At 36.4% G+C, this 25,798-nt stretch overlaps 1 protein-coding gene across 1 annotated transcript; it reads right to left on the reverse strand.

Annotated features, from left to right (window-relative positions):
- Positions 1 to 7,620: 7,620 nt before the first annotated feature.
- On the reverse strand, positions 7,621 to 25,286 carry RSL24D1 (ribosomal L24 domain containing 1). The gene is made up of 6 exons (XM_079130013.1): positions 25,126 to 25,286; positions 21,315 to 21,428; positions 17,833 to 17,905; positions 14,934 to 14,997; positions 9,749 to 9,834; positions 7,621 to 8,670 (listed from the first exon to the last, which is right to left on the reverse strand). Exons 1-6 carry the CDS (start codon positions 25,204 to 25,206, stop codon positions 8,597 to 8,599), a joined length of 492 nt encoding a protein of 163 aa, XP_078986139.1. The 5' UTR covers positions 25,207 to 25,286; the 3' UTR covers positions 7,621 to 8,596.
- Positions 25,287 to 25,798: the final 512 nt, after the last annotated feature.

A 25,798-nucleotide genomic window follows, 5' to 3' on the forward strand; every position in this document is an offset into this window, starting at 1 on the left:
CATAGAAACTCAGCAGCATCCCTGGCTACCACTCACTAGGTGCCGGTAGCTCCAACCCGTACCCAGTTATAACAACCAACAGTACCTCCAGGCACTGACAAATGGCCTCTTAGAGGCAAAATTGCTCCCACTTAAAATCCACCATTTTGAAGGAAATATATCATACAATTTTAAAAACCAGTAATTTTTATCTTATGTATCTTTTGATGTCATTAGAAACAATTCTGCAGTATCCCTTTTAATGGTTTCAGAGTAGTCCATTACATGAGGTGTAATTATGTATTTAACCAGTCTTTTATTTACTTAACCAGTTCTATTTTTCAATGTTGTAATAGAATAAGGTGAACAACTAGATGTCCATGCATATTTGGGTACATAATTATTTCCTTAGAATACTTTGGCTAAGTAGAATTTTGCAGTCGAGATTTTTTGTTATTTAATGTCATTTGATTTTAAAACTTGGGACAACTTTTGTACCTTCTATTTGTGATTGGTGTCCACTTTTACCTGTGACAGTCTCTCCCACCCTCCTCCATGAGTGGAAGGATTTCCATGTATACTGTTCACCGTAATATCCCCACAGGTCCAGATGTTCCTGGTACATAATATCTGTTGCATGGGTGGATGGATACATGAAAAAGTGGCAGTTAAAATGTCAAATGTCTTGCAGATTATTAGAGTTTTGCAACTTACCTAATCCAAAAAGACATTTGAAGTTGATCCTAAAAAATAATAAATAGGCTATAGATATAGTCTGCCTTTAGAAAAGAGGGAAGGTAAGAAGAGATAAGTTCAAAGTCCAAGATCTGAACACTTCAGAATCCAAGTTTGCGATTAGAGCAAAGAGATTTTGGTGGAGGTAGGGAAGCAATTATTGATTTATTGACTTGCGCTTCTTAGAATACTTATTCACTGCCCTCATGTTTGAACAGCTTCCATCCTAGGATGCAAATAAAAACAGAAAGTGGTTTCTTGATATGTTTTTAAAGTCAAAACTAAGGAATTCAGGAAAATTTTCTTTGATTAAATCATCTTTTTGGAATGGAAATCCTCCAAAATGAGATTGAAGAGCTCACCTGCATTAATATTCTGAACCTATCCATATCTAATTAATGGACCTTGAATACCAATGTCACTGTGAAAGTACAAATCTGATTATAAACAGGTTTAATAAAATGCTTCAACTAATATTTCATCTTCCTGCTAATGCCCACCCTTGGATGGTATAATACACTTGTAGAAGAAAAACCCCAGTTCCTGCCACTCATACATCCTCTTCACCTCTTTGACGTTAGACAAGCCTTTTTTATGTGTGAGAAGCTACACCATGATAGGAGCACTAATGGGAGAACAAGATTACAGCAAGTGCTCATTTAGGACTCAAGCAGGTGTCTTAGCCAGGCCTTTCATAACTGGGAAAATTAAAGGAGATAAAATATGTAGATCCTAGCAAATGGACCATGCATTCCTCACTGCTTAATTCCAAGGTCACATCAGCACAGACAGGATATTAGTCAAACTCCAATAAAAAATATAAACGACTGTCCTTGTTTTAAAAATCAAGAAACATTCACTGATCTCTCATAGTGGAGTCATTAGGTACTTGGAGAATTATGTAACTGCCATCAGTGTTACCCAAGCATCATACTAAAAATGTTCTCATTATTTTGGTGAGCCACTTGATAATATAAACAAATGAGTATTTAGTAAAATTCTCTTGAAAAGGCATTACATGAAAACAACTTTGCATTAATTGCCTAAACTAAGAAATTTCAAGTGTTACAGTTCAGTAGTTCTCAACCTTGAAACACATCAGCATTACCTGGTAGTTTTTTTTTTTTTTTTTTTTAATGCCAATGCCTGGGCCCAGTCCCAGAGATTCTCATTTAATTGGTCTGGGGAAGAAGGCCCAGGCTTTGGTTATTATAACCTGCCTCAGGTAATTCTAATATGCAGGCAGGTTTGAGGCCATGTGATGCTACTCTAACTCATCTTTGCCTGTTTTGACCCACACTTTCTGGGATACTTAGTCCATTTTGTGCTGCTAACAGAATACCTAAGACTGGACAATTTATAAAGAACTTCTTTCAGTTCTGGAGATTGAGGGGCTGCCTCTTCTTGCTGCATCACCCCGTGGTAGGAGGTGAGAGGGTAGGCGATCACTTTCAGCCTCAAGCCCTTCTTATGATCAGCACTAATCAGCTCACGATGGTGGAAGCCTCACGACCTTAACAACCTCCTATTAGCCCTGCCTCCTAACACTGTAGCACTGGGGATTAAGTTCACCATACATGCTTTTGCAGGGACACATTCAGACCATAGCAGATGCCCAACCTCCAGTGGAGATTTCATTGATTCAAAGGAAGGTTTTGCTCAGTAGGCCCATGCTATTTAAGTTCCTTTTAACTAACAGTGAGGATTAAATGTTATCATGTGTGCTGTGCATTGTGAGAATCTGATTCTTTGCCACATCAGTTGTTAGAAGGATGACTCCGACAGCACATCAGGTGTCTTCCAAACCCACTTCTCGTTTTAGATAACTCTGAATGCTTGTCAGCATCAGAACCTTATCCCTTAGTAAGAGGACAGAATTCTTGTTGGCAGTAATCCTGACAATTCTGGAGAATTTAAGGATTGGCACAAGCACAATAAATAACTGCTAGACTTAAACAGTCCTGAAAGACACAAACTGTGACTAGAAGAATACACTTCCCACTAATTCAAGTTTCTTGAATATAACTATTTTGCTGCTAAATGAAGTAAATACCTCTCACATAGGTATTAGCAGACAATAAACACTTTAATGAATACTGAAATTTCTCATAAATAAAAGCAGGTGTTAAAATTTAGAATTCATCTCTTGATAACAAGATTAGCATGCATTTCAGGGCTAAATGTGCATTTCCTCCTGTAATTATACAAAAACTAGTGGCATAGATATGCTTAATTTTTTTTAAACAGAGAATTTCAAAAATCTTCATTAAATTTGCTGTCTTAATTAACATACAATTTTAGACAGATGATTACTTATCAGTCCTAGAGGTCCTGGTGTCAGGCAGAGGGTGAAGCTCAGGCCCAGAAAGCAAGGTGCTGGATTCCAGCAGTTGAAAGAAGATGTGAGGGATGGTTGGGATATTATTCAGAGGCGGCAATATCCCCCAGCCAGCCTTCACCCCCAGCCATTTCCACAGGCCTTTTTATATTCAGGCCAAAGGCACATTGCCAGTGGGTGACATAAGTGGGCACATGCTCACAAGTAAATGTTTATGACCTTGAGTACATACACTGAACCAGGGTGTTTATGATCTTGACTACACACTAACCATAACCAATTCATGACCTTGGATACATACAAAAATGGTTTTAGGCCTGCCCCAAACACTCTAGTCACAAGAAAAATTAAACTTTTCCATAAAATTTATCACTTTCTCCAAAACACTTTCTTCTACTGCTAGGTTTCTTCCGAGTGAATAAAAATATGAGCACAAAATACGTATCAGGCACCATGCTAGATGCTATTTAAGATACAGAGTAGGGATTAGAGCCCAACAGAACTCAAATCTAAGTTCCGTTAGTAGTTAGCCAGTGTATGAGTCAAAGGATTCAATTCCCTCGCCTTCTGTTCTTCATCTAACTTGACAGGTTGTCAGCAGTGAGATCTATCTAACCCAGTGTACCTTTATCTAGGCAATGTACCTGGCCACAATGATTGTCATGGCATTGGATTCTCACAACTCCAGGACTAAGTGGCACTATATCCCGTGTGCAAATGTGTAAACAAAGGCACTGAGAGGTTGTCGCCTGGATATTTTATACTTTGAGGTGTTTTTCTCTACACAACATTTATTTTCCCTGTATATTCTTCCAGTGTATCTTCTGGTAATTCTTGTGTCCCTTCTAGAAATGGAGAACTTGTATCTATACAAAGTCAAAAAGCTACCAGTTCTAGAGCATGAAGAATATGGGGATACTGAAGAAAAACTTAATGGACATGCAATATAAATACTTATAGTCTAACCCAGTTTTGAGTAATTACTTCGTACCATATCTTCTTCGAATGGTGTATCCAAAGTGGTTAATCAAGTGGACTGTCTTTAGTACTTGTCTATACTGCATTCTTTGATATCAGAAGAAATACGTGACATCAAGTGCAGACACGGTAACTCAGACTGGAATGCTATTTCTCATTGGTATTCCCCTTAAAAATCCATAGCTTGGCACTGAACCAAACATAGAAGTCCTCAGTTTAAGATGGTTTGACTTAAACCATACTTCAAATTTTGACTTTTGACCTTTGCCTGGACTAGCAATTTGCAGTACAATACTCCCTTGCGATGCTGGGCAGCAGCTCCCAGTCGGCCATGTGATCACAAGTAAACAAATGATACTCTGGGGTGTACTGTGCTGCTAGGCTGTAACATTTGGTAGATTAGGTGTATTAAACATAATCTCACTGAAGGTAATTTCAATTTATGTTGAGTTTATCAAGACATAACCCCACCAGAAGATGAGGAGCATCTATCTACATCTTGCTAGAATACAAAACAAGTACTTAACAGCTGGAATTCTGAAAGCAAAACAACTGCCTTTCCAAAAGCAAATAGTTTCTCAAAACACAAAGAGGCCAGTCTATACTTTTTGGTAAGTTATTGTTCCTTTGAAATAGTATTTTTAATATCTGAACAGATTCCCCCACAAGTAGTTTTCCTTATTTCTATTTTTAGACTCTGGCTCCTGAAATAAGTGATTATTCTGTTAACAAATCAAAATTCAGACAAATGTTCTTTAAGAAACCTGCCAAAAACAGTTCACTGTTTTTCCTGGGATTCCTTGAATACTCCAGCCAGACTCAAAAATATGGCTTCAGACTATCTCCATTAGACATAGAACTAACTAGCAAGGCAGGTATGCAACTCAAGACCAAAACTCTCCTGCAGCTAGCCTTCCCAACAATGCAGGCATGTCAGGCTGCTTCCCTTTTAGTGTCTACTGTAGCTTATTCTTTGTCTTTCAAATCACTGATTCTAAAGTAGATCAAAGTAAACTTAACATATAGGTACACACTCATTTTCCATTTAGTCAACATTTATTGAGCACTTTCCATACACCTGGTACCTGTATCTCAAGAGACCATTCCCGCACTCTGGGTGATTGATAGAAATAGGTTGCCTAGCTTTGCTAGAGAAGAGGGGATGTCTACCAGTCAAGATTGTGGGTTGCAAACTTTGGAAAAAAAAAAAAAAAAAAAATTATAAGCAGGATTGTAGGCTGCCACAGAATTAGTGAAAGGCTAGAGAAAGAGAGCAGGCAACCAGCACTCCAGGGAAGATCATATGGTAGAAGCTTTAACTCCAACCCCTGATAACTTCAAATGATAAAAGATTAAAACCCTAGAGAGTGTTCACTTGGAACAGCTTAAGTCAGAGATGCTACCCATGGGACCAGGAGCATAAGGGTCATTTCTCCCTTCAAACAATTTCACCAATACATGTAAAAACGACTCAAATCAACAAGAGGTTGACTGATACACTCAGCAAAAAAGATAAGCAAGGTAAAATTTGTAGGTCACCTTTTCAATCTTGCTGTATGTTAATAAAGGAACACAGACTTCAAAAAATTCCTTCAGAGCCCTAGAAACTGGGTGTGTTTTTTTTGACCCAGTAAGTCCGATGTTTTCAATTCTGTGAATATTTCAATGAAACTGACATGTGTGCATTAAAATGGTTTGGAAATTATAAACTAGAGCTTATATATATTAACACTAATAATCACTATATTATAGTTAATTATATAATTATATTCGTACATTATATACTGTATTTAAGTTTTTATAGATGCTCCACATCTGGGATGAAGTTACAAAATGGGTTAATACTGATTTTTTCTTTTAATACACTTAATTCAGTAAGCTGCCATGTTCACTTTTACATAGTCCTCATTCATATAAGACTTGACACTATCCATGAGAGATTAAACTTTGATGTCTTTTCCCAGATCTCCTTTTAAAATATACACTAGGGACGGGGAGGGAGGAAGTATACCCCTTATATCATTAAAATCATCCCTTAAAATTATGGATATTCATCTTTTTAAATTACTAAGAGGAACCAGAAACGTATTCCCCTTCTGACTCTTCAATGTGTGGTGAATAAGATGCTCTTCTTAGTAACTGAATTTCCTGGCTAATTTAAAGGCTAAAATTGACACTGGGATTAAGTACACCATACTCAGTTTAACTACAGCTATCCCTAAATCCTAACACCCTCCATCTCTCTCCTGAGTCAAAATCGGCTGCTACTGTGAACCCACACAATAGGTCCTGGTAGCTAATATTTTAACTCATTTACTACGGTGATGGCTTTGAAATAAGTATATGCATTTACTGACTGAATTTTTAACATTTCTAAGGTTGAGCCCATTATTATATTTTTCAGATAAAGAAGTTAAGTCACAATCACATTAAATGTTACTCAAGTAACTTGCACAGTCTTCTGTTAGCAATCATCCGGGCTTGTGAGACTCATCTGAGACTGGGTAAGTCTTTTCTGTGTATAGCAGAACAACTTTATAAACAGACTTGTATGAACACAAGTCCCTACCTCCTCCATCTTTTTAGCTAAAGACCTCAAATTTTCCATCTATAAAATGAGAATCATGCCATCTACTTTGGGGGATATTGTTAAGTCCTTCTCAAATTCCTATCTACAGGATAATCCTAAGGTTTCTATTTTTAAGAAATAGTTTTGTTTTTAACATGGAAATTTTCTTTCTACATTTTTAAAAGGTATTAGAAGGAATGTAGTAAGAATATCCCTTCCCACAATTCCAATCCTATAGTTTCTTAAACAATTAGAGAACATAAAAGTTCTATGTAGAAAGTGTCAAAAAAATTTGATACTTTTTGTGTTATGCTAACTGCTCAGCATAGGTCTCAACCAGATACGCTGAAACAGCAGCAGCCTAAAAGCACTGTACCATGCAACCAAAGGCCATGTTTTTAAAGGGTTAACCAACTCTTCTCAGTGATCCAACCAAACTGAGAGAGGAAAGGAGGGATAAAAACATGGCATGTAAATTCATATAATTCTGAATGAGATCTGGGTTCTCAAAATACTATGAAATCCTGATGGTGTAGACAACCGTCAGGATGCTAAACTTAAGTACATCAGTTCTTCAATTCAGTCAATTTCCAAAATTGATGGTCTTAAAGCAATAGCAGCTTCCTCCCTACAAAGGAAGTAAGAAAACTTGTTTCCTAACAGTAATTTTAAACATGCTCATATTAAAACAAATACAGTATATAGGAAAACAGCTCCAGAACTACCTTTCCTCACCTATATTATTTCCCTTAATCTTCACATCAATAATGTTGTTTACAAATATACTATATATTTATTATAAGAATACAAAGGCAAAACCACACTGGAATTTAGATCTTCTAACACTTGGTCCAGAGATGGATTAATTTTCACTACCTGATATTGAAATAAAAAATTAGTCATTACTTTGTTACCCTAAGAATTTGTAATGTATTCCAATTTCTTTCCCCGAAAAAAAGATAAACTATTATTCAATATCCTTAATACACTTAGTCATAAATATAAAAATACAGAAACCAAATACTAAGCATATATTTCTCTTTAATTAACTATATCTCCTAATTAAGTAGTATGGGCAGAGAAAGTTAATTTTTTCCAACTAAAAATACTTCATACTTTGTTCAGCACCTTTGAATAATATGTAGGCACTCACTGAAAAATGTTTTTATTTTATATATAAATAATGGGCAGATGTTATACCCATAAATTCTATTTTCCGTAACAATTAGGAACTGTTTTTTAAAAAAAAGAAAAACTACACAACAAAATTTTAAAAATACTGGGATTTCTTTGCTTCTAGATCATCGCTAGGCAGCGGGAAGAGGGAGGGAGCTTGATCTAACAGGAATCACAAATTAGAACTGAGTATTCTCTAAAGCAGAAATAATATAGTGCCATTTCAAGTAAGATTATTCAGCTCTCCTGGAATATATCCACAAATACCTGCCAACAACAGGTAACCCAGGTCAAAATAGCCCAGCATAACTAGGCTTCATCATATGAGGTCATTATGCTCCTTTAAGCTAATAAATCAAAACAAAAAATACTGCAATAAAAATAAGTGATTTTGAGATTGTCGTACAAATTCTTAGCTCCTTGTTGTATACTATAACATAATAAAGGGAACATTTTAGGGCAATGAAAATTTTATTATATCACTGGCCATGAATTTTTGTAATTAGTTATTACATAAATGCTGCCTAGTGCCATTATCCAAAAAGGATGACCATTCTGTCCACAATCCACTTGTGCATTTATAAACAGAATTTTCATGATTTACATACATAAGCACGTCTATCAATGAAGACGCTACAATGAGGTGCAATCTAACATTCATAATCTGATGCTTTGCAGATAGCAACATTGGAGAAAAGTATTTGTAATCACCTTCCACTTCAGTGACCATATATAAAAATCAATAATTTAGAATTAAGTTCTAAGTCTCCAAAGGAGATTTTCAAATGTACATATAGAAATGGTTACATAGATTGAGATTTTTAAGAAACATCCTCCATGTCTACATCCTCTTGTAACTGTTGTACCATTTTTTCTTCCAGCTGCTTTCCTTTGCCTTTAAATAAATAAAAATAAACATATTAATTCAATGTGACCATACAGAATTTATATCAATACTTTATAAAGGATCCTGTGTGCTTTACAACATTAATCAATTCTAAGAAATTTAAGAATAATAGCTAAACTTTTACAGATCTTATAAATGCATAAAGTAATAAGCATCTAGAGACATTGTGAATTTCACCCTCATAAAAACCCCATTTTAACAATAAGATAACTATGGTTCATTTCTGTTGCTTTGGGGGTGTATTTGGAAACAAATTTTGCCTACTTTGTTTACACAGAATTTGGTACAAATATAATCTATGTAGGACTTTTACACAAATCTACTCTACATGCAGTTTCACAATTTGACCTTTAAGACTTAGGCAAAATTCCCCTCCCTTACTTTTAAGTAAGGAACATAAGTAAATTAGAAAAAAGATTATACTTGGTGTCAGCTGAGTAAAAGACTGGTTTACTAGCACCTCAAAACTTTGCACTCAACTGCCCAAATGAGTGACTACCAGTAAGTTACCATAAATAACAAAAGAGAAAGTTTTAATACAAAAAAGTAGCCCTCAGATTTTAGTATCAAAATCACCTGGAGATCTACTAAGAGCCTGGGACTTTACATTTATAAGTTCCTCCAAGTCATCCCAATATGCACCAGAGTTTGAGAACACTAATAATCAAAACAGGTGTGCAGCAAAACTCTTTTATGAAATTATACTCAGATCACTTTGTTTAACGTGGGAGAAATACTGTATGGAAGGGTATTATGAAGGGGAAAAAGAAACACCACATACAACAGATTGGCCAAAACTGAGAAAAATTGATTTTTTTTCCTTGAGATAGGGTCTCACTATGTTGTCCAGGCTGGTCTCAAACTTATCAAGTGATCCTCCTGCCTCAGCCTCTGGCTTATTATATTTTTATAAATAAAATCATATTACAAGTGTACTATAGGAAATAAGTTAAATTTTTTAAAATGCCCTTAGAAAATTAGCTGGTACCCAATTACATAGAACACAAAAATCTACATTTCATCTCTGTATGTAAAGCAAAGAACTCCCATACAATATAGTACTCACCTGCAAGAGGGGCTCGGATAAGATGGATGTTTTGCTTGACTTCTTTTATATCCTGAACTTTCTGTAGCTCTTTATTTTTCTTCAATCTAGGATGAAACATGTCAATCCAAACTTAAGGTACTAAAAACTTCTTTAAGAGACATTAATTCATAGTATTGCTACTAAATTTCACTAAGTAAGCCATACTGATGAGAAATGCAAATTGGATGATTACCCTTTGTTATCTCCCTTTTCTTCTTCCCCTATTCCCATCACCCAGAAGGAGGGTCAGTGAACAGTCTATCATTTCTCTCAAATTATTCTCAAGTGGCAAGTAATGAATTTTTCCACCTGCCTTGCATCTATTCCCAAATTTAAGGTAAAGTCACCTATTAAATCCTTATAGATGTACATTTTCTACCCCATCAAATCAAACTCAAAAAAATTGTTTCCTAAGGCAGGCATGATGGCACCCACCTGTAATCCCAGCAGCTCAGGAGGCTGAGGAAAGAGCACCTCAAATTCAAAGCCAGACTCGGCAAAAGCGAGGCACTAAGCAACTCAGGGAGACTCAGTCTCTCAAAAATAACAAAATGTGGGGATGTGGCTCGATGTTTGAGTGCCCCTGAGTTCAATACCCATTACCCCCCCCCCAAAAAAAAAAAAAACTACCAACTAGTTCATTCACTGTATTCCTCCTGGTGCCTGGTCTGACACAAAATGGGTGCTCAATATATATATATACTGAGTGAATGAAAGGTATGATTAAAGAGTTAACAAATCTCAGGCATCAATTTCTATTATATACATATGGCAATTTATTATCTGTTAAAGTATCTAGATCTTTTTTTCTCAAATAACAAGCTCTGTGTGATGTGATTTTCTTTAATCAGTAATTAGAAGAGCACAAAACACCAGTGATGGTCAACAAAAGTGCTAACAAACTAGTTCTCAAATATTCAGGCCCCTTTTCTGATATGCTTTAACATTTTTTTAAGCCACAGATCTTAAAAACTTCAATGCTTTGACAGACTTACACAATGAACAGATTAAAAGCAAATGTTCTTGATTCAGAGAAAGAGCTTAATTCTGTGTTGGAGCAGGGAAAAGTACAAAATGAAGCTTAAAAACTTCTTGTTAGCCATAAAACAGCAAAGCACTCAAAGAAAGAAGAGGAACTGTCAAAATGGAATTGGAATCAGGCCATCAAAACAAATCATGACAATAAAGAAGTAACCCTGTGAAGAACATGAGAATCCATGAATACACAGGTAACATATAAATAAATGAATAAAGGAATGATTTTGAAATTGGGGAGAAAGGGAAAGCTCTTTCTAACTTGAGAAAGCCAACTAGGAAATGTACAAGAAATGATACAATTAGAAATATCACCATTTGGCAGCAATTGCAATAGTAAATACTTCAGGTAAGATCTCTAATGGATGCTAAAACAGTATGTATAAATTTAAGGAATATCCCAATCTTCAGAGTCTCCATATATCATTCATATCAATTACTAAAGAGGAAAATAACTGTAACTTTCCACAGGAGAAACCTGGCAGACACCAGCTTAACTAAATGATCAAATTCACAGTAAGGTGACATCATGTACTTCCTAATGTGATGCATGCAAACACACATTCACTCCTGTGATATTCCTGCCAAGGTAACTAACCTGAACCTAATCATGAGGAAAACATAAGACAAACCCAAATTAAGAAACATTCTCTATAAAAAGAACTCAAAAAACTTAACACCAAAGAAACAAATAACCCAATCAATAAATGAACAAAACTAAACAGACATTTCTCAAAAGAAAAAATACAAATGGTCAAAAAATACACAAAAAACTGTTCACTATCTGGCAATCAGAGGAACAGCAAAACAAAACTACACTGAGATTTCATCTCGAGATTGCTCACTGTCAGGCGTCTATCATCGGCCATTTGCCTGCCTCTCACCTGTCCATCGCCTGCCTTACTCCTATCCATCACCCAACGCTCGAGGTTCACCTCCCGATAGTCCAACAACAGTCAGCAAACTGATCGCCAACCGCCAGTGGAGCACCAGGTGCCTGCTGCTGCCTGGAAGTTCACTGTTACAGTACCTGCAGGTTTGATTACACGTGGCTGCCGCCATTTTGAGACAACAGCCGGGCCCTCTAGGACCCCTGGCCCGACTGACTGAGCCCCGTCTCCAGGATCCCTCAGCCTGACCAATCACTCCCTGCCTCTGGGGCCCTCACATCGACTGACTGCTCCCTGCTGCCAGGACCCCCAGACCAACTGACTGCGCCCTATCACCGGGAACCCAGACCAACTGATTGCACCCAGCCTCCAGGATCCCACAACTACACACACCAAACACACCGGACCTCCAGGACCCCTGCTGGACCAACTGCATCCTATCTCCAGGACCTCCAGCTGACCACATCCACCCCTGAGCTGCAGTTCCCCATTTGCCAACACATTTCGAAGCCAGAGCGGCCATCTTGGATAATCCTGGAAGCCTAGCTCCAATCTTTGGATGGGGCAAATCTCATCCTGTGACGCCTGCTGGAGGCTTGAAGTTCATTGTCAGGTACCTCTCATGCATCAGGCTACTGAACACCGGGAAGTTTCATTAGTATATGACTGTTATACAGTACATTTTCTTTTTTCTCCTTTTTAAAAAAATTTAAGTTTTTATTTCTTTACTTTTCTTGCTTTCTTTTCCTTTTGTTTACCTCTTCCCTCAGAGTCTCTTTCTCCCTTTTTTGTATGCTAACACCCGATTTCTTTTGATTACACTCTCACCCTTTCTATTTTCTAGAACTTCTGTATATTCTTTTCTTATTCCATTAACAGCCACATTCTACATCCCTCTGCATCCTCTTTGTCCTCCATTAGAAACTGCAGACCTTATTGCAAACCTGTTTGTTTTACCAAAGATAATATATGAACTCATTTTGTTTTTTATGACAATTTTGTTATTGTCCCCATAGGGGCTATTTGGCCTAGGATTGCATAGTGTCTGATTTGGGCACTGCTAATACTGATCTCCCCTTAAAGAAAGGGTTCTGGAAACCTATAGGGCCACTATAAGCCTATAGGGAGAAATCTGCAATACCTCAGATCTGCACTGCTAGAGGGGAAGATACATGAACAACATGAAAAAACAAGGGAAAAAAATGATCCAAACAAATCTAGATTCTATAGTAATAGAATCCAATGACAGTATGTTAGAAGAAATGTCAGAAAAGGACAAGATAAGAGAGCAAACGCAGGCAATGAATGATAATACCAATAAGCTGAAAGAGCACCTGCAGGAAGCAAAAGATCATTTCAACAAAGAGATAGAGATTCTCAAAAAAAAAAAAAACAGAAATCCTTGAAATGAAGGAGACAATAAACCAAATAAAAAACTCAATGGAAAGCATCACCAAAAGACTAGACCACTTGGAAGACAGAACCTCAGACAATGAAGACAAAATATTTAATCTTGAAAATAAAGTCTCCCAAACAGAGAAGATGGTAAGAAATCATGAACAGAATCTCCAAGAACTATGGGACATCATGAAAAGACCAAATTTAAGAATTATTGGGATTGAGGAAGGCACAGAGATACAAACCAAAGGAATGAACAACCTATTCAATGAAATATTATCAGAAAATTTCCCAAACCTGAAGAATGAAATGGAAAATCAAATACAAGAGGTTTACAGAACACCAAATGCACAGAATCACAACAGATCCACACCAAGGCACATTATAATGAAAATGCCTAATATTCAAAATAAAGAGATTTCATCTCACTCCAGTCAGAACAGCAAACCATCAAGAATACAAATAATAAATGCTGGTGAGGTACAGTCATACATTGTTGGTGAAACTGCAAATTATATAAAAAAAAAGTATAAAGTAAAAAGTATAAAGTATAACCACTTTGGAAAACAGTATGGAGATTCCTCAAAAGACTAGAAGGAACCATACCATATGACCCAACTATCCCACTCTTTACTATTTTCCAAAAGAACTAAAATCAGCATACTATACTGATACAGTCATATCAGTGGCAATTCACAATAGCCAAGTTATGGAACCACCCCAGGTGCCCACCAACAGACAATGGATAAAAAAATATGGTATATATACACAATGGAGTTTTTTTCAGTCATAAAGAATTAAAATTATGGCACCTGCTGATATACAAATGGAACTGAATAACATTATACTGAGTGAAATAAACCAGACTCAGAAAATTAAGGATCAAATGTTTTCTCTTACACACAAAAGCTAGAGCAAAGTAGGGGGAAAATGGGGAAGGGTCCCAAGAAAATAGAGGGGAGACCAGTGGAGTAGAGAAAGGACATTAAGGGGGAAAGAGAAAGGATGGGAAAAGGGAAGAAATGTGAGATGCAATTAACAAAATTATGCTATGTATATATATGAATATATCACAATCAATTTCACCTCTACTTATAGAGCTTCAAATAAAGAAGAAACAATAAATAAATAGAAGACCAGTAGAGTAGAAAAAGGGAAATAGGGAGATGGAGGAAAGGAAGTAAAGAGGAAGCAATGGGGACTGAAATGGAGCATATTATATTCCATGTATATATGATTATGTCAAAATGAACCCCACTACTACTATACCTAAAATGCACTAATAAAAATTCTTTAAAAAAAAGGGGGGGGGGGAACATTCCATAATATAACAACCTGTACTCTTCAAAAATATCAATGTAATATTAAGACAAACAAAAGATAAGAAACTAACCAGATTAAAGAAGTCAAGAGATATGACCACTAAATGCAATGCATGCTCCAGAATTTTTCAATTACTATGAAGGACACTATGAGTACAACTCATGAACTCTAAATCAGGTACACAGATGATACATAATAGTATTGCAGCAATGTTTATTCCCTGATTTTGATAACTACACTGTTTATGAAAGAGAATGTTCTTATTAAAGTATACTCAGGAAGAAAGGGCATTACATCTTCAACCTACTATATAATGTCAAGGATTAAGTAAAATTCTTGATAAAATGATAACAGAAAAAAAAATGATAACAGAATATATGACAGTTCCTTATATTATTCATTCAAGTTTTTTGCAAACCGAAAGTTACATCAAAATAAAAGTCTCAAAAGATAGTAATGCTTCTAAATATTTACTAGTGATCATTTTTTCTGGAGTTACTCAATATAAATATTCATACCTGTTCATTATAAACTTAGCTTGGCGTTTCTGTTTGATCTCTTCAACTCTCTTCATTGCATCAACTACAAAAAAAATTCAAAAAATCAGCAAATGCATGTACACTCAAGCAGTATGATTATAATCAACAAGTGCTTTAAAAACATTTGTTATTTTGATTTAGAAATAGATTTTAGTGGAAAAAATCCACTGCAAAAACAATCCCTACTGAAAAAGCTCAGAAAGGTATATACTTTGAGTTGACATCACTGTCAACCTTCTCTTTCACAAGTATCATCTCTAATTTTTATTCTGCAAAGCCTTTACTGATGTTAAACTTTTCTTATACTTTAAGCCAGTCTAGTGCTTTTCAATTTTATTCTAGAGAGCTTGGATTATTGACAACTAATCCCACTCTCAGTTTGTAATCTCCATAAACAAAAAGCACCTTTGTAATCTCCATAAACAAAGAGCACCTAGTCATATTTTTTCAAGTGCCTGGGATATGGTCTGGGCATGATAAATAGTAGTAAAATGAACCAATCAACCAATATTGCTACATTCTCAACCACCATAACTAAAGGAACTCAAGAAAATGAGTTCAATTTTATTCCAGAATTTATATCGGTACTGCCCAATATAAGACAAACCACATATATAATTTTCAATTGCCCAGTAGCTCTATTTAAAAAAAAAAAATAGAAAAGGCACAGGTGGAAATAAAAGAATAAATCTTGTTTAGCTCAACATATCCAAAACATGTCATTTTCAACATGTAGAGCAACATAAAAAGTTATTAATCAGATATTTTATTCCTGTTTTCATACTAAGTCTTCAAAATCCAATATGAATTTATAGCACATCTTAATTCTGACTAGTCACACATATATGGAAAATGGGGAGTGCTGGGAATGAACAAAGTCCTTAGAAAAGTAATATATTTTTCTGGAACACTACTGACAATTTTTATTATATAAAACAGTAAGAAACAATTTTTAGGTTCTCATACTATCAGCAGTTCTTTTTCAAAAGTCTATTTTTAGGATCGCAATACAAAAGAATAACAATCTGTACAGAAAGGAGAAAAAAAATAAATGGAACACTGCTTCTTATAGAATTTACAGAATGGGGCTCTGTAATGAGTGGGGCTAGGGAATGAGACTCTTTTATAAAATACCTGAACCAATTACCATCTAATGGCAATAAAATAAGAGTACTCAATTAAAAGAGGGCAGGGGCTATGTGTGACCTATTCATCTCTGTATACCACAGGCAGTGCTTATTAAATGTATACAAAACTGAAATAAATAAAGAAATGCAGAGAAAGTCTATTAAAGATTCACAGAATATAGTAATATATCTCATAAGCAACGTAAAAAACATGAAATCAGCAGGGAGTAACTGAATATCCACATGACTAAAGTGAGCTATACATTTCAATTTCAACATCAACATAAATACCCATCAAATAAAAACACTTATAAAATATGTAAAAATGACCTGAGCTGTTTTCAAGTAACAACAAAAACAAAACAAAACAAAAAAAGGAAAAGGAATCAAAAGTCAAAATGAAATAACACTGTAACACTGAATGAGGTCCAGAAATGCTTTAGAACCTTTCAATGATGTCCTTGTCCTGCTGAGAGTACCTTTTAGAATCAATTTGAGAATTCTAAAAAGTTAATAACCCCTAGATAAACTGTAGAAATCCTTACGTTTGAATCAATGCTATTTCCTTATTAAATAAATCCAATGAACTCAACTGCTTTTCAGAAATTAGTTCTTCCTCTAATTATAAAAAGAAGAGAAAGACTTTAGGTGGGAAAATAAGACAAAGAAAAGTGGAGGTAGGCAGAATACCTAGGACACGATATAGAAAAGGCAATTCCAAATCTGGGGGAAAAAAAAGGTCCAGAAAGATAAACAAAGCTTTTGAAGGTATCAAATACTATTTTAAGGATCCACAGCTATTTCACTACTTCTCTCTCTTAAAGTCTCTTGATTCACTGGGGAAATGTGATGAAAGGAATGACCTACCTCTATGATCCATCAAGAGAATGACAAAATTTGTGGAATTCTAAGCCTTAGGACTTTAGTTAACAATCCATGTTACTCCACTCAATACTAGAAATGGCTAAAGGCATAAAGACAGCCATGGGATAAAGAGAAGGCAAGGCCAAGGGCCTGGACCCCGCATCAACAGTGGAATCTACAAGCTCTCTCAATAGTCTAAGTTTTACCACACATGGGACTTTTTTCTTTAAAGTCTCTGCCTTCTTCATGGGGTGGGAGTGGGGGAATATATATTGTTTTAAATTTCAGTAAAACCTATAGTTTCATTTTTACCTACGTTAAATACTTAGAAGTTCTCTTAGGAAAATTTGCAATGATCTTAAATGCTGTATTTTTTTTCCCCTCAGTGCTGAGGATGGAACCCAGGTCTCAAGCATGCTAGGAAAGCAGTCTACCACTCAGCTACATTCCTAGTCCGGTACTTTTTGAAGTATTAAACCTTATAATGGCTACAAAATAGAGATTATAATCCTAAACTAAATGATCTAAACTTGTAAAGTGCATTGGGGCTTTATGTGTATTTTAACTGTGCCACACTCAGCTCAAGAATATTTTTCCTTCTCTGTTGTTTCAGAGTTTTGTTATATTTTTGACACCTCTGTGTGGGCACTTCAAATTTTAAAATTATATTATTTTTATAATGGACCCTCAGCCAACTCTGTAAAGGATTTCAGATAGCTCATAATTAAATATATAAATACAACAACCATTAAAATAAGAATAAAAGAATTTAAAAGCAAAGCAATGAAAATTACAAATTTAATAATTAAACAAACTGACATTTAAAGTTATAGTAACACCCTAAACCAGTCTCTCCTGAATATTCCTTGTATTCCTTTGTGACTTACTAGTTTTATTCCATAGTTCTCGCTGGTATTTGACAGGTTCATTTCTACGTTTTTCAAATTCAAATGAATTATCCTGCAAAAAGAAACACAGGGTTGGTAAGAGAAGTAGAAAAGAAGCAGTTCTTAAAACATCTTCCTTTTCATAAAAGTTCGGAGGACACACATTAAGATTTACCACCCCCATGACACTGAGTGTGATCCCAGAAAATACAGGTTTTCAATCTTTTTCTCCTTTATATACCTCCATTTATAAAATGTTTAACTTATTGAAAACATCTCTCTACATACAGGTGAGTCTCAAAGGAAGAGGAGTGGAGAATATTACGGTGGTCTCTTAGAGGAGTATGTAACAATGTTGGGGATTATGTATAAACTGGGAAAGCTTCCCCAATTTCCAATTCCCAGGGAAGATTCACAGTCAGAAAGCTTTATTAGGTTAAATCATAAAAAGCTGCCATTTTTCACAGATCAAAAAAAAGTCAAAACATCAAGAATTTCACAGGGTTCAACTTAAGTATCTATCTATTATGGAAAAAGGTATAAAACTAGACATCTGCACAATATAACTCGGCCCTGCACTTTTTCGGGTCCCCTCCAAATGTTGACATGCTAATTGTTTTTAGATAATTAATGATCCTATTAATCTTAAAACATGCCTAACAATTTTGGAAAAGCAACAAGTATTTCTTGGTTTTCTAATCTGTCTCACATAAACATATGGAACATCACCAACTTTGTATTTAGCTATTTCACTTATAAACACCTGCCTTTCTTCAGATCACAATAACCTCAGCAAAAAAATAACTCGTAACCAGCAAAGACTAGGACCGTAATTTTCTTCACTTGCATTTGAGGTGCTTTGCTGCTTCTCGTCCATACTGAACATTATTTTTGTGACAATAATTATGATTGCACTTGCATCCTATTTAATAATATTTCAAGTTCACCAAAACACTCTGGTGCTAGGAAGCCAGAAAAGGGATTCATACCAAACATTTGTAAATACCAGCTTTAAGCAGTACAGAGCGAAAGAGGTCATCGGTTCTGAGAGAAGGCCATAGAAGAAGGGGACAGTTTAAAGATCATACTCCTCAAAGGTAGCCCATGCTATAGCCTTCATCTTCTCCCTTTATAGGGAAGAAACATCAAGAGATCCTTTAATCAACTCAACAACAGCAATATGATCAGGGTGGCACACCCAATGCAATCTCCCCAACTCTTGACTTCCTACTATTCCTCTTAGCACCGATACTATCAACAATTCCTCTGTTCTCAGACACAAAATCCAGTTAAGGAAGTTGAGAAACTGATAAATGAGTCTATTATAAACCTCATTTAAGTCTCATTGTCATATAAGAATCCTTTAATTAATCTAACTGCTTATCGAATCCTTGAATAGCATAAATCAATTGTGTTCCTATACACAAATGATGAATCAACTGAAAGAAATTAGAAAAACTATCCCATTCACAATAGCTTCAATAAAAAATAAAATACTTTGGAATCAATCCAACAAAAGAGGTAGAGGACCTCTACAAAGAAAACTACAGAACACTAAAGGAAGAAATAAAAGAACTTAGAAGATGGAACAATCTCCCATGTTCTTGGATAGGTAGAATTAATATTGTCAAAATGCCCATACAACCAAAAGCACTGTACAGATTTAATGCAATTCCTATTAAAATTTCAATGGCATTCTTCATAGAAACAGAAAAAGCAATCACGAAATTCATTTGGAAAAATAAGAGGCCCAGAATAGCCAAAGCAATCCTTAGCAAGCAAAGTAAAGCAGGAGGTATCACAATACTGGACCTTAAATTATACTAGAGTCACAATAACAAAAATGGCACAGTAAGAGCCAAAACAAATATGAAGACCAAACCCACATATATACAATTATCTCATACTAGGCATAGGCACCATAAACACACATTGTAGAAAAGACAGCCTCTTTAACAAATGACGCTGGGAAAACTGGAAATCCATATGCAACAGAATGAAACTGAACCCCTATCTCTCACCCTGCACAAAACTCAACTCAAAATAGATCAAGGACCCAGACATGAGACCAGAGACCCTGCGCCTACTTAAAGAAAATGTAGGCCCAGCACTCCATCATATCAGCTTAGGAACTGACTTCCTCAACAAGACTCCTAAAGCATAAGAAATAAAATCAAAAACCAATAAACGGGATGGTATCAAACTAAAAAGCTTCTTCACAGCAAAGGAAACAATCAAGAACATGAAGAGACAGCCTACAGAATGGGAGAAAATCTTTCCCACCTGCACCTCAGATAGAGCTTTAAACTAAAGGATATACAAAGAACCCAAAAAATGTAACACCTAAAACCAAATAACCCTATCAATAAATGGGCTAAGGAACTGAACACACACTTTATAGAAGAAGAAATACGAATGATCAACAAATAAATGAAAAAATGTTCAACATCACTAGCAATTACAGAAATGCAAATGAAAACTACACTGAGATTTCATCTAACTCCAGTGCAATTTGGTGCAATCACTCTGGAAAGCAGTATGAAGATTCCTCAGAAAACTTGGAACGGAACCACTACTTGACCCAGTTATCCCATTCCTCGGTATATATCCAAAGGACTTAAAATCAGCTAACTACAGTGATACAGTCACATCAATGTTTATAACAGTTCAATTCACAATAGCTAAGCTCTGGAACCAACCAAGGTACCCTTCAACAGACGAATGGATTAAGAAAATGCAGTATATATACATAATGGAATATTACTCAGCCTTAAAGAAGAATGAAATTATGGCATTTGCCCATAAATGGATGGAACTAGAGAATATCATGCAAAGTAAAATAAGCCAATCCTAAAAAACAAAAGGCTAAATGTTTCCTCTGATATGCAGATGCTAACACACAATAAGGGGGAAGGAAAGGAAAGAAGTTCATTGGATTAGACAAAGGGGAATGAAGGCAAGGGAGAAATGGGCATAGCAAAGACAGTAGAAAGAATCAGAATAACTTTGCTATGTTCACATATGAGTACATGACCACTGTAACCCCACATCATGTTCAACCTCAAGAATGGGATCCTAATTAGAATAAAGTATACTCCATGTATGTACAATATATCAAAATGCACTCTACTGTCATGCATATCTACAAAGAATAACAACAACAAAAATCCTTCAACAGCAATTTCCAATTGTGCCCCAATCCTCTTAAATGATTCTCCTTTGTTTCTAAGAGCTAAAAAATAGTTTTGTGAGGATAAGAAAAAACTTCCTACAAAATTGGGAATTTTTTCCTTTTCAAAAGTCTACAGAATGATGGTTTCTAGGATCATGTGAGAATAAGATTATTTTCATAACCAAATATAATAAAACACTCACAATCATGTTATAAGAACCCCTATTATGGTTAATTAGATCACATACACCCTCCCCCAAACTAAATTTTGGACAATATAAAAATCATATTAACAGTTAAGTAAACTTACCACTGTAAGTTCTTTACCAGCTGCTTTCCGGAATGCTTTAGTCCACCTGACCTTGCGAGGATTGCGCTTCTTTTTAAAGTTCTTATGACATTTGGATTTACAAAATCTGAATACCTATAAGAAAATTAAGTTAAAGTACTGAAAGGTCAATGTTAAAAATTGTTCTACCCTTATAAGACAAAAAAAATACTATGAAGTCTGAGAAATAACAATTTCCATTCATAATTCTTTCTACTTACTCAGAACACCATTTAGTAACATGAGAGACACATCAGAATAAATGAAAATAGAACTGGTTTGTGACCTTTAATCATTAACCAACTAAAGGCTAAGGAACCTGAAATATAAATAAAAGCTACTAACCATTTTTATCAAATAACAATAAAATCTTACAATGATCTTGAATAAAGGAGAACAGTTTTAATATAAGCTATTTTAAGTCCCTTTCGAATCAGGACAATTCTCAAATTAACATTCTATTTAATCCAATGAGGGCAAAAGTTTCAATCACTTTGAAATCTCCTTTGATTCTTTTCATCTTTCTTGTTAAAAGCACAAAATTTCAAAGCAAATAAAACTGACACTAGATTTTGTCTTCTAAAGAATGTACTGACAGATTTAATAATAAGAGTCTTTAACACATTGATTCTCCACCTTCATCCCCAAAGACACAATCCTTTAATTAGTAGTTAACTTATAACTTAATGATGCTTCAATGTGTCCCTGAAATGGAGTATGAAGACTTGTTTTGTAAGTCTAAACTGCATTATTTTAAATCTTAATACTGTTTACTTTATATACATTGTTCTTTAGGGAACTTCAAGCAGGTGACTACTTTTATATACATTATTCTATAGGAAACTTCAAGTAGGTGACTACACACAGTAGGACACCTTCCTTTACACCTATCTACACACAAACCTTCTAGAGAGCCCTCTTGAGATATGAATGACAACATTTAGTTAATTTCAAATCACCTAAAAAACATGAGAACTACTACAGGCTCCTAAAGTAACCCACAAAGCAACTGTTATCAGTAAATTGTATTTTAGTACTTTCAGTCCAAATATTATCAGCTTTAAAGTAAAAGCCTCTAACATTTAATACCTAATAGATTAGCCCTAAGCAAATCTTCATTTCTCAGTTACCTAATGATGTGTCTGAACTTGTTCTGGGTCTTCTCAACTCCAAATAGAGGCAATGAGAAGTCTACTTGACTCCACAGTTAATAGGTATTACCTGAAAAGCTCAATGAAGTATTTGAAGAAACTGGAGTCACTGGAGATGGGACAGGAATTGAATTAGCAAATAATTCAATTAGCAAATAACCTGCATGCCTGAGAGTGTATTAGGTGATAGGAATACTAGAATAATTAAAACATAGCACACTATCTCAAGAAGCTTAGTCTAAGAATGTGAGTCTCACTTTAGAAAGAAAAAAGATTGAGATCGGACCAAGATACAATGAGATTTAAAAACTATATAAATAATGTATAAAGTAATAAAAAAAACACATTAGGAAGTGGTTAAATCTATGAAGGAGTAGGCAATGGATGGACTGTGCATAAGTCAAAGCTTTATAGGCTCACATTTTCCTTTTCATCTAGTCCCCTGTCATCTTCGGTCTTCAACATGCCAATTCAAATTCAACATGCTGATTCAAAGACTACCCTAACCTAATGTTGTTCGAACCTTTCTTTTTCCACCAATCCATCCAACATTTATTAAGCTCTCATTCATGGTGTATTAATATTTCCTGTTTACAAAGTATGGGAAAATATAGAGCAATAGCACTACCTTTGCCCTATGAAACCACCTCAGAAGAGTAAGAAACTATGAAACTATGAAAAATAGTCTCAAGAGCTAAGAAAATAAAGGCTGAAAGACTAGTTAGGAGGCTACACAGGTGACATAGCTAATCCAAACTAGAATAGAAGAGCAGAAAGAAGGTAAAGACATCACTACTCTTGCAAAGGCAGAAAGAATGGATAGGACTTGAAAAAGTAGACACAAAAAAAATCAAAGATTCAACGACTCTCCATTTCTAACAAAACTACCTGAGCAAGAGAGGGTGGCATTAATTCAGAGAGCAAAAAAATTTGAAGCAGTAAGAATTTCTCTTTCAGTAGGTCCACTGAGATACATGCAGAACTTCCCCTCCAGTGGAAAATTCAGATATGGAACTGAGGAGCTACAGATTTAGAAATGAATCAGCAACATAAAAAAAGAGAAATCTTTTCTTTGTCAGTGCTTCTTGGCCTCTACCTCTGCTAATTCCCCTAATCAACTGTGGTCTCTCTTCCTGAGACCACTCTGACTTCTAACCAATTCAAAACTGCCCTTGCTAGCAATACAGGCTTCCTCATCAACCTGAACTTCCACTGTGCCTACCAAATCAATACCCAGCTCTCAACAACTCTCATGATGTTGTTACAATTCCAACATCCAGCTGAAAAGCACTGCTGGATAAAAATCATTAAGATCTTGATGACCAGATCATCTACAAAACCACATTTCCCACTAGGAATGAGACCCCAATCTCGCATTTTTTTTGTTCATTTTTATAAATTTCTACGTTCCTGACAGCAAGTACTCAAAATCATCTACATGCTTTAAGTTCCCACACAGAGGTTTGGTCCCTACCTTCCAGTAGTACCCCTTGCTCTTAATTTAATGAGGTTAATTCCTTTGGTCTATAACAGAGATACAAAGTCATGAAGAAGTAGGAACTACAGTTTTATGTCAAAATCACCTTTCAGATCCTCTTCGCCTCCGAAACAAAGGTTTCAACTCCATAGATGTATGGAAACCAGGAATCTGTATAATTAACAAGTGTCCAGTAATTCAGACACAAATGTTAAGACAGGTTCAATTCTGGGAAATGGAGGAATGAGGTTCATTCTGTTATAAGAGGGAAAATTCATGTATCATTCACATAGTCTTTCATAACTAGGCCTCACTTCTATATTTATGTTCACAGGCCTCTATCTGTATCGGTAGCCCTCCCCAAGCCTCTATCATTTACAATCACTTCCTCAGAGATACAATTGTTCTGTTCCGTATCTTTGCTCAAACTTTTCACTTTCCTTCCAACGAGAATGTCCTCTCCTTTCTCCACTGAGTTACACCCGACCTTTTTTAAAATTGTGAGGCAAGCCTCACTAAGTTGCTGAAGCTGCCCTCTACATTGCGATTCTCTTGCCTCTGCTTCCTGAGCTGCTGGGATTACAGGCGTGCACCACCAGGCCCGACTGCTCTTTTTCTTATGCAGTATTCAAAAATCTGGTATAAATGTCACCTCCCATTCTAACTTTCTCCATACATGACTCTCAGCAACTCACCTCCAGTAACTCTACGTAACTTTCCCATTAAGCATATGCAACATTTCCATCAGGCTCTACACACTAAGGACAGTTCCCACCTCTTGTTCGTCCCTAAGGACACGATCCTTAGCATATGCTTGATGAGACATGAGTTCAACGGTTCACTGAATTCAAAAATGGGCCCAGGCTCAATAATAACCAAAGAGCCCCAACAGACTTCCCCGGTTCCCCGCCGTGCTGGCGAGGACCGCTCCTGAATGCCAGCGCAGCCAACCCCGTCCAGGGTGGGATCCGCTCGCGACAACAGAAAGCAGCAAATCCCCAAGCTGGAACCAGAGGCCGGAGAAGTTGACTAAAGGGGCCCTCCAGACAGAGCAGCGCGAAGAACCCAGGCCATACCCCGCTGGCCCCGCAGAACCGGCGCCGAGAGGGCGCGCCCTGGGCCCGCGGGAGCGCGGCTGGGCAGACGCTGGCCTTGGCCGCCTCACCTTGCAATCGTTGCGGACGAACATCATGCCGTGGCCGGGGTAGATGGGCCCGGAACAGAAATAACACTTCTCGATACGCATGTTGAACGCGCGTGAAAACCCACCGAATAAACGGCGAGCTGGAGAGGAAGTGACGCGCTGCGTCACAGGAAGTGATTCTCGTGCCCGCTCCCGACCCGGAAAAGGCAAGTGTTTTCAGCGGGATGTTGAGAGCCCTTGGGATGTTCTGGGAACACGACGGCGCCTCCCCGCGGCCGCGGGAGCAAAAGCGCGGTCGCTTGGCGCAGGCGCAGAGCTGCAGCTTGGTCAGACTGGGAACGCCAGGCATGTGCCACCTCCGGCTCACTGTCCCACGCCCAGATTTTCGTTGGCGTTTACGCACGTCTCATGTCTTTTTTTTATTGTGCTTTTCCCACAGTGCTCTGCACACCTTGGGCTGTCTCTAAGAACTCGAATTTCACTGCCCGCCCTGATTTCTGTCCCAGATTTGGCAGGTGTAACAAACGTGTATATTTGTGTGTCTTTCTTACTCCCTGTTCTTTATAACACTGATGAAAATGCGGTTCACCCTTTTCTCCATCTTGCTGATGCCTGTTAACCCTCATTGGCACGAGTCACACTTAACGATAAACCAAGAGATGGAAAATTATTTTGCTCTTCTTGAATCTTCCTC

Source organism: Sciurus vulgaris, assembly GCF_902686455.1.
Source record: "Sciurus vulgaris genome assembly, chromosome: 2".
In the NCBI taxonomy this organism is placed as follows: domain Eukaryota; kingdom Metazoa; phylum Chordata; class Mammalia; order Rodentia; family Sciuridae; genus Sciurus; species Sciurus vulgaris.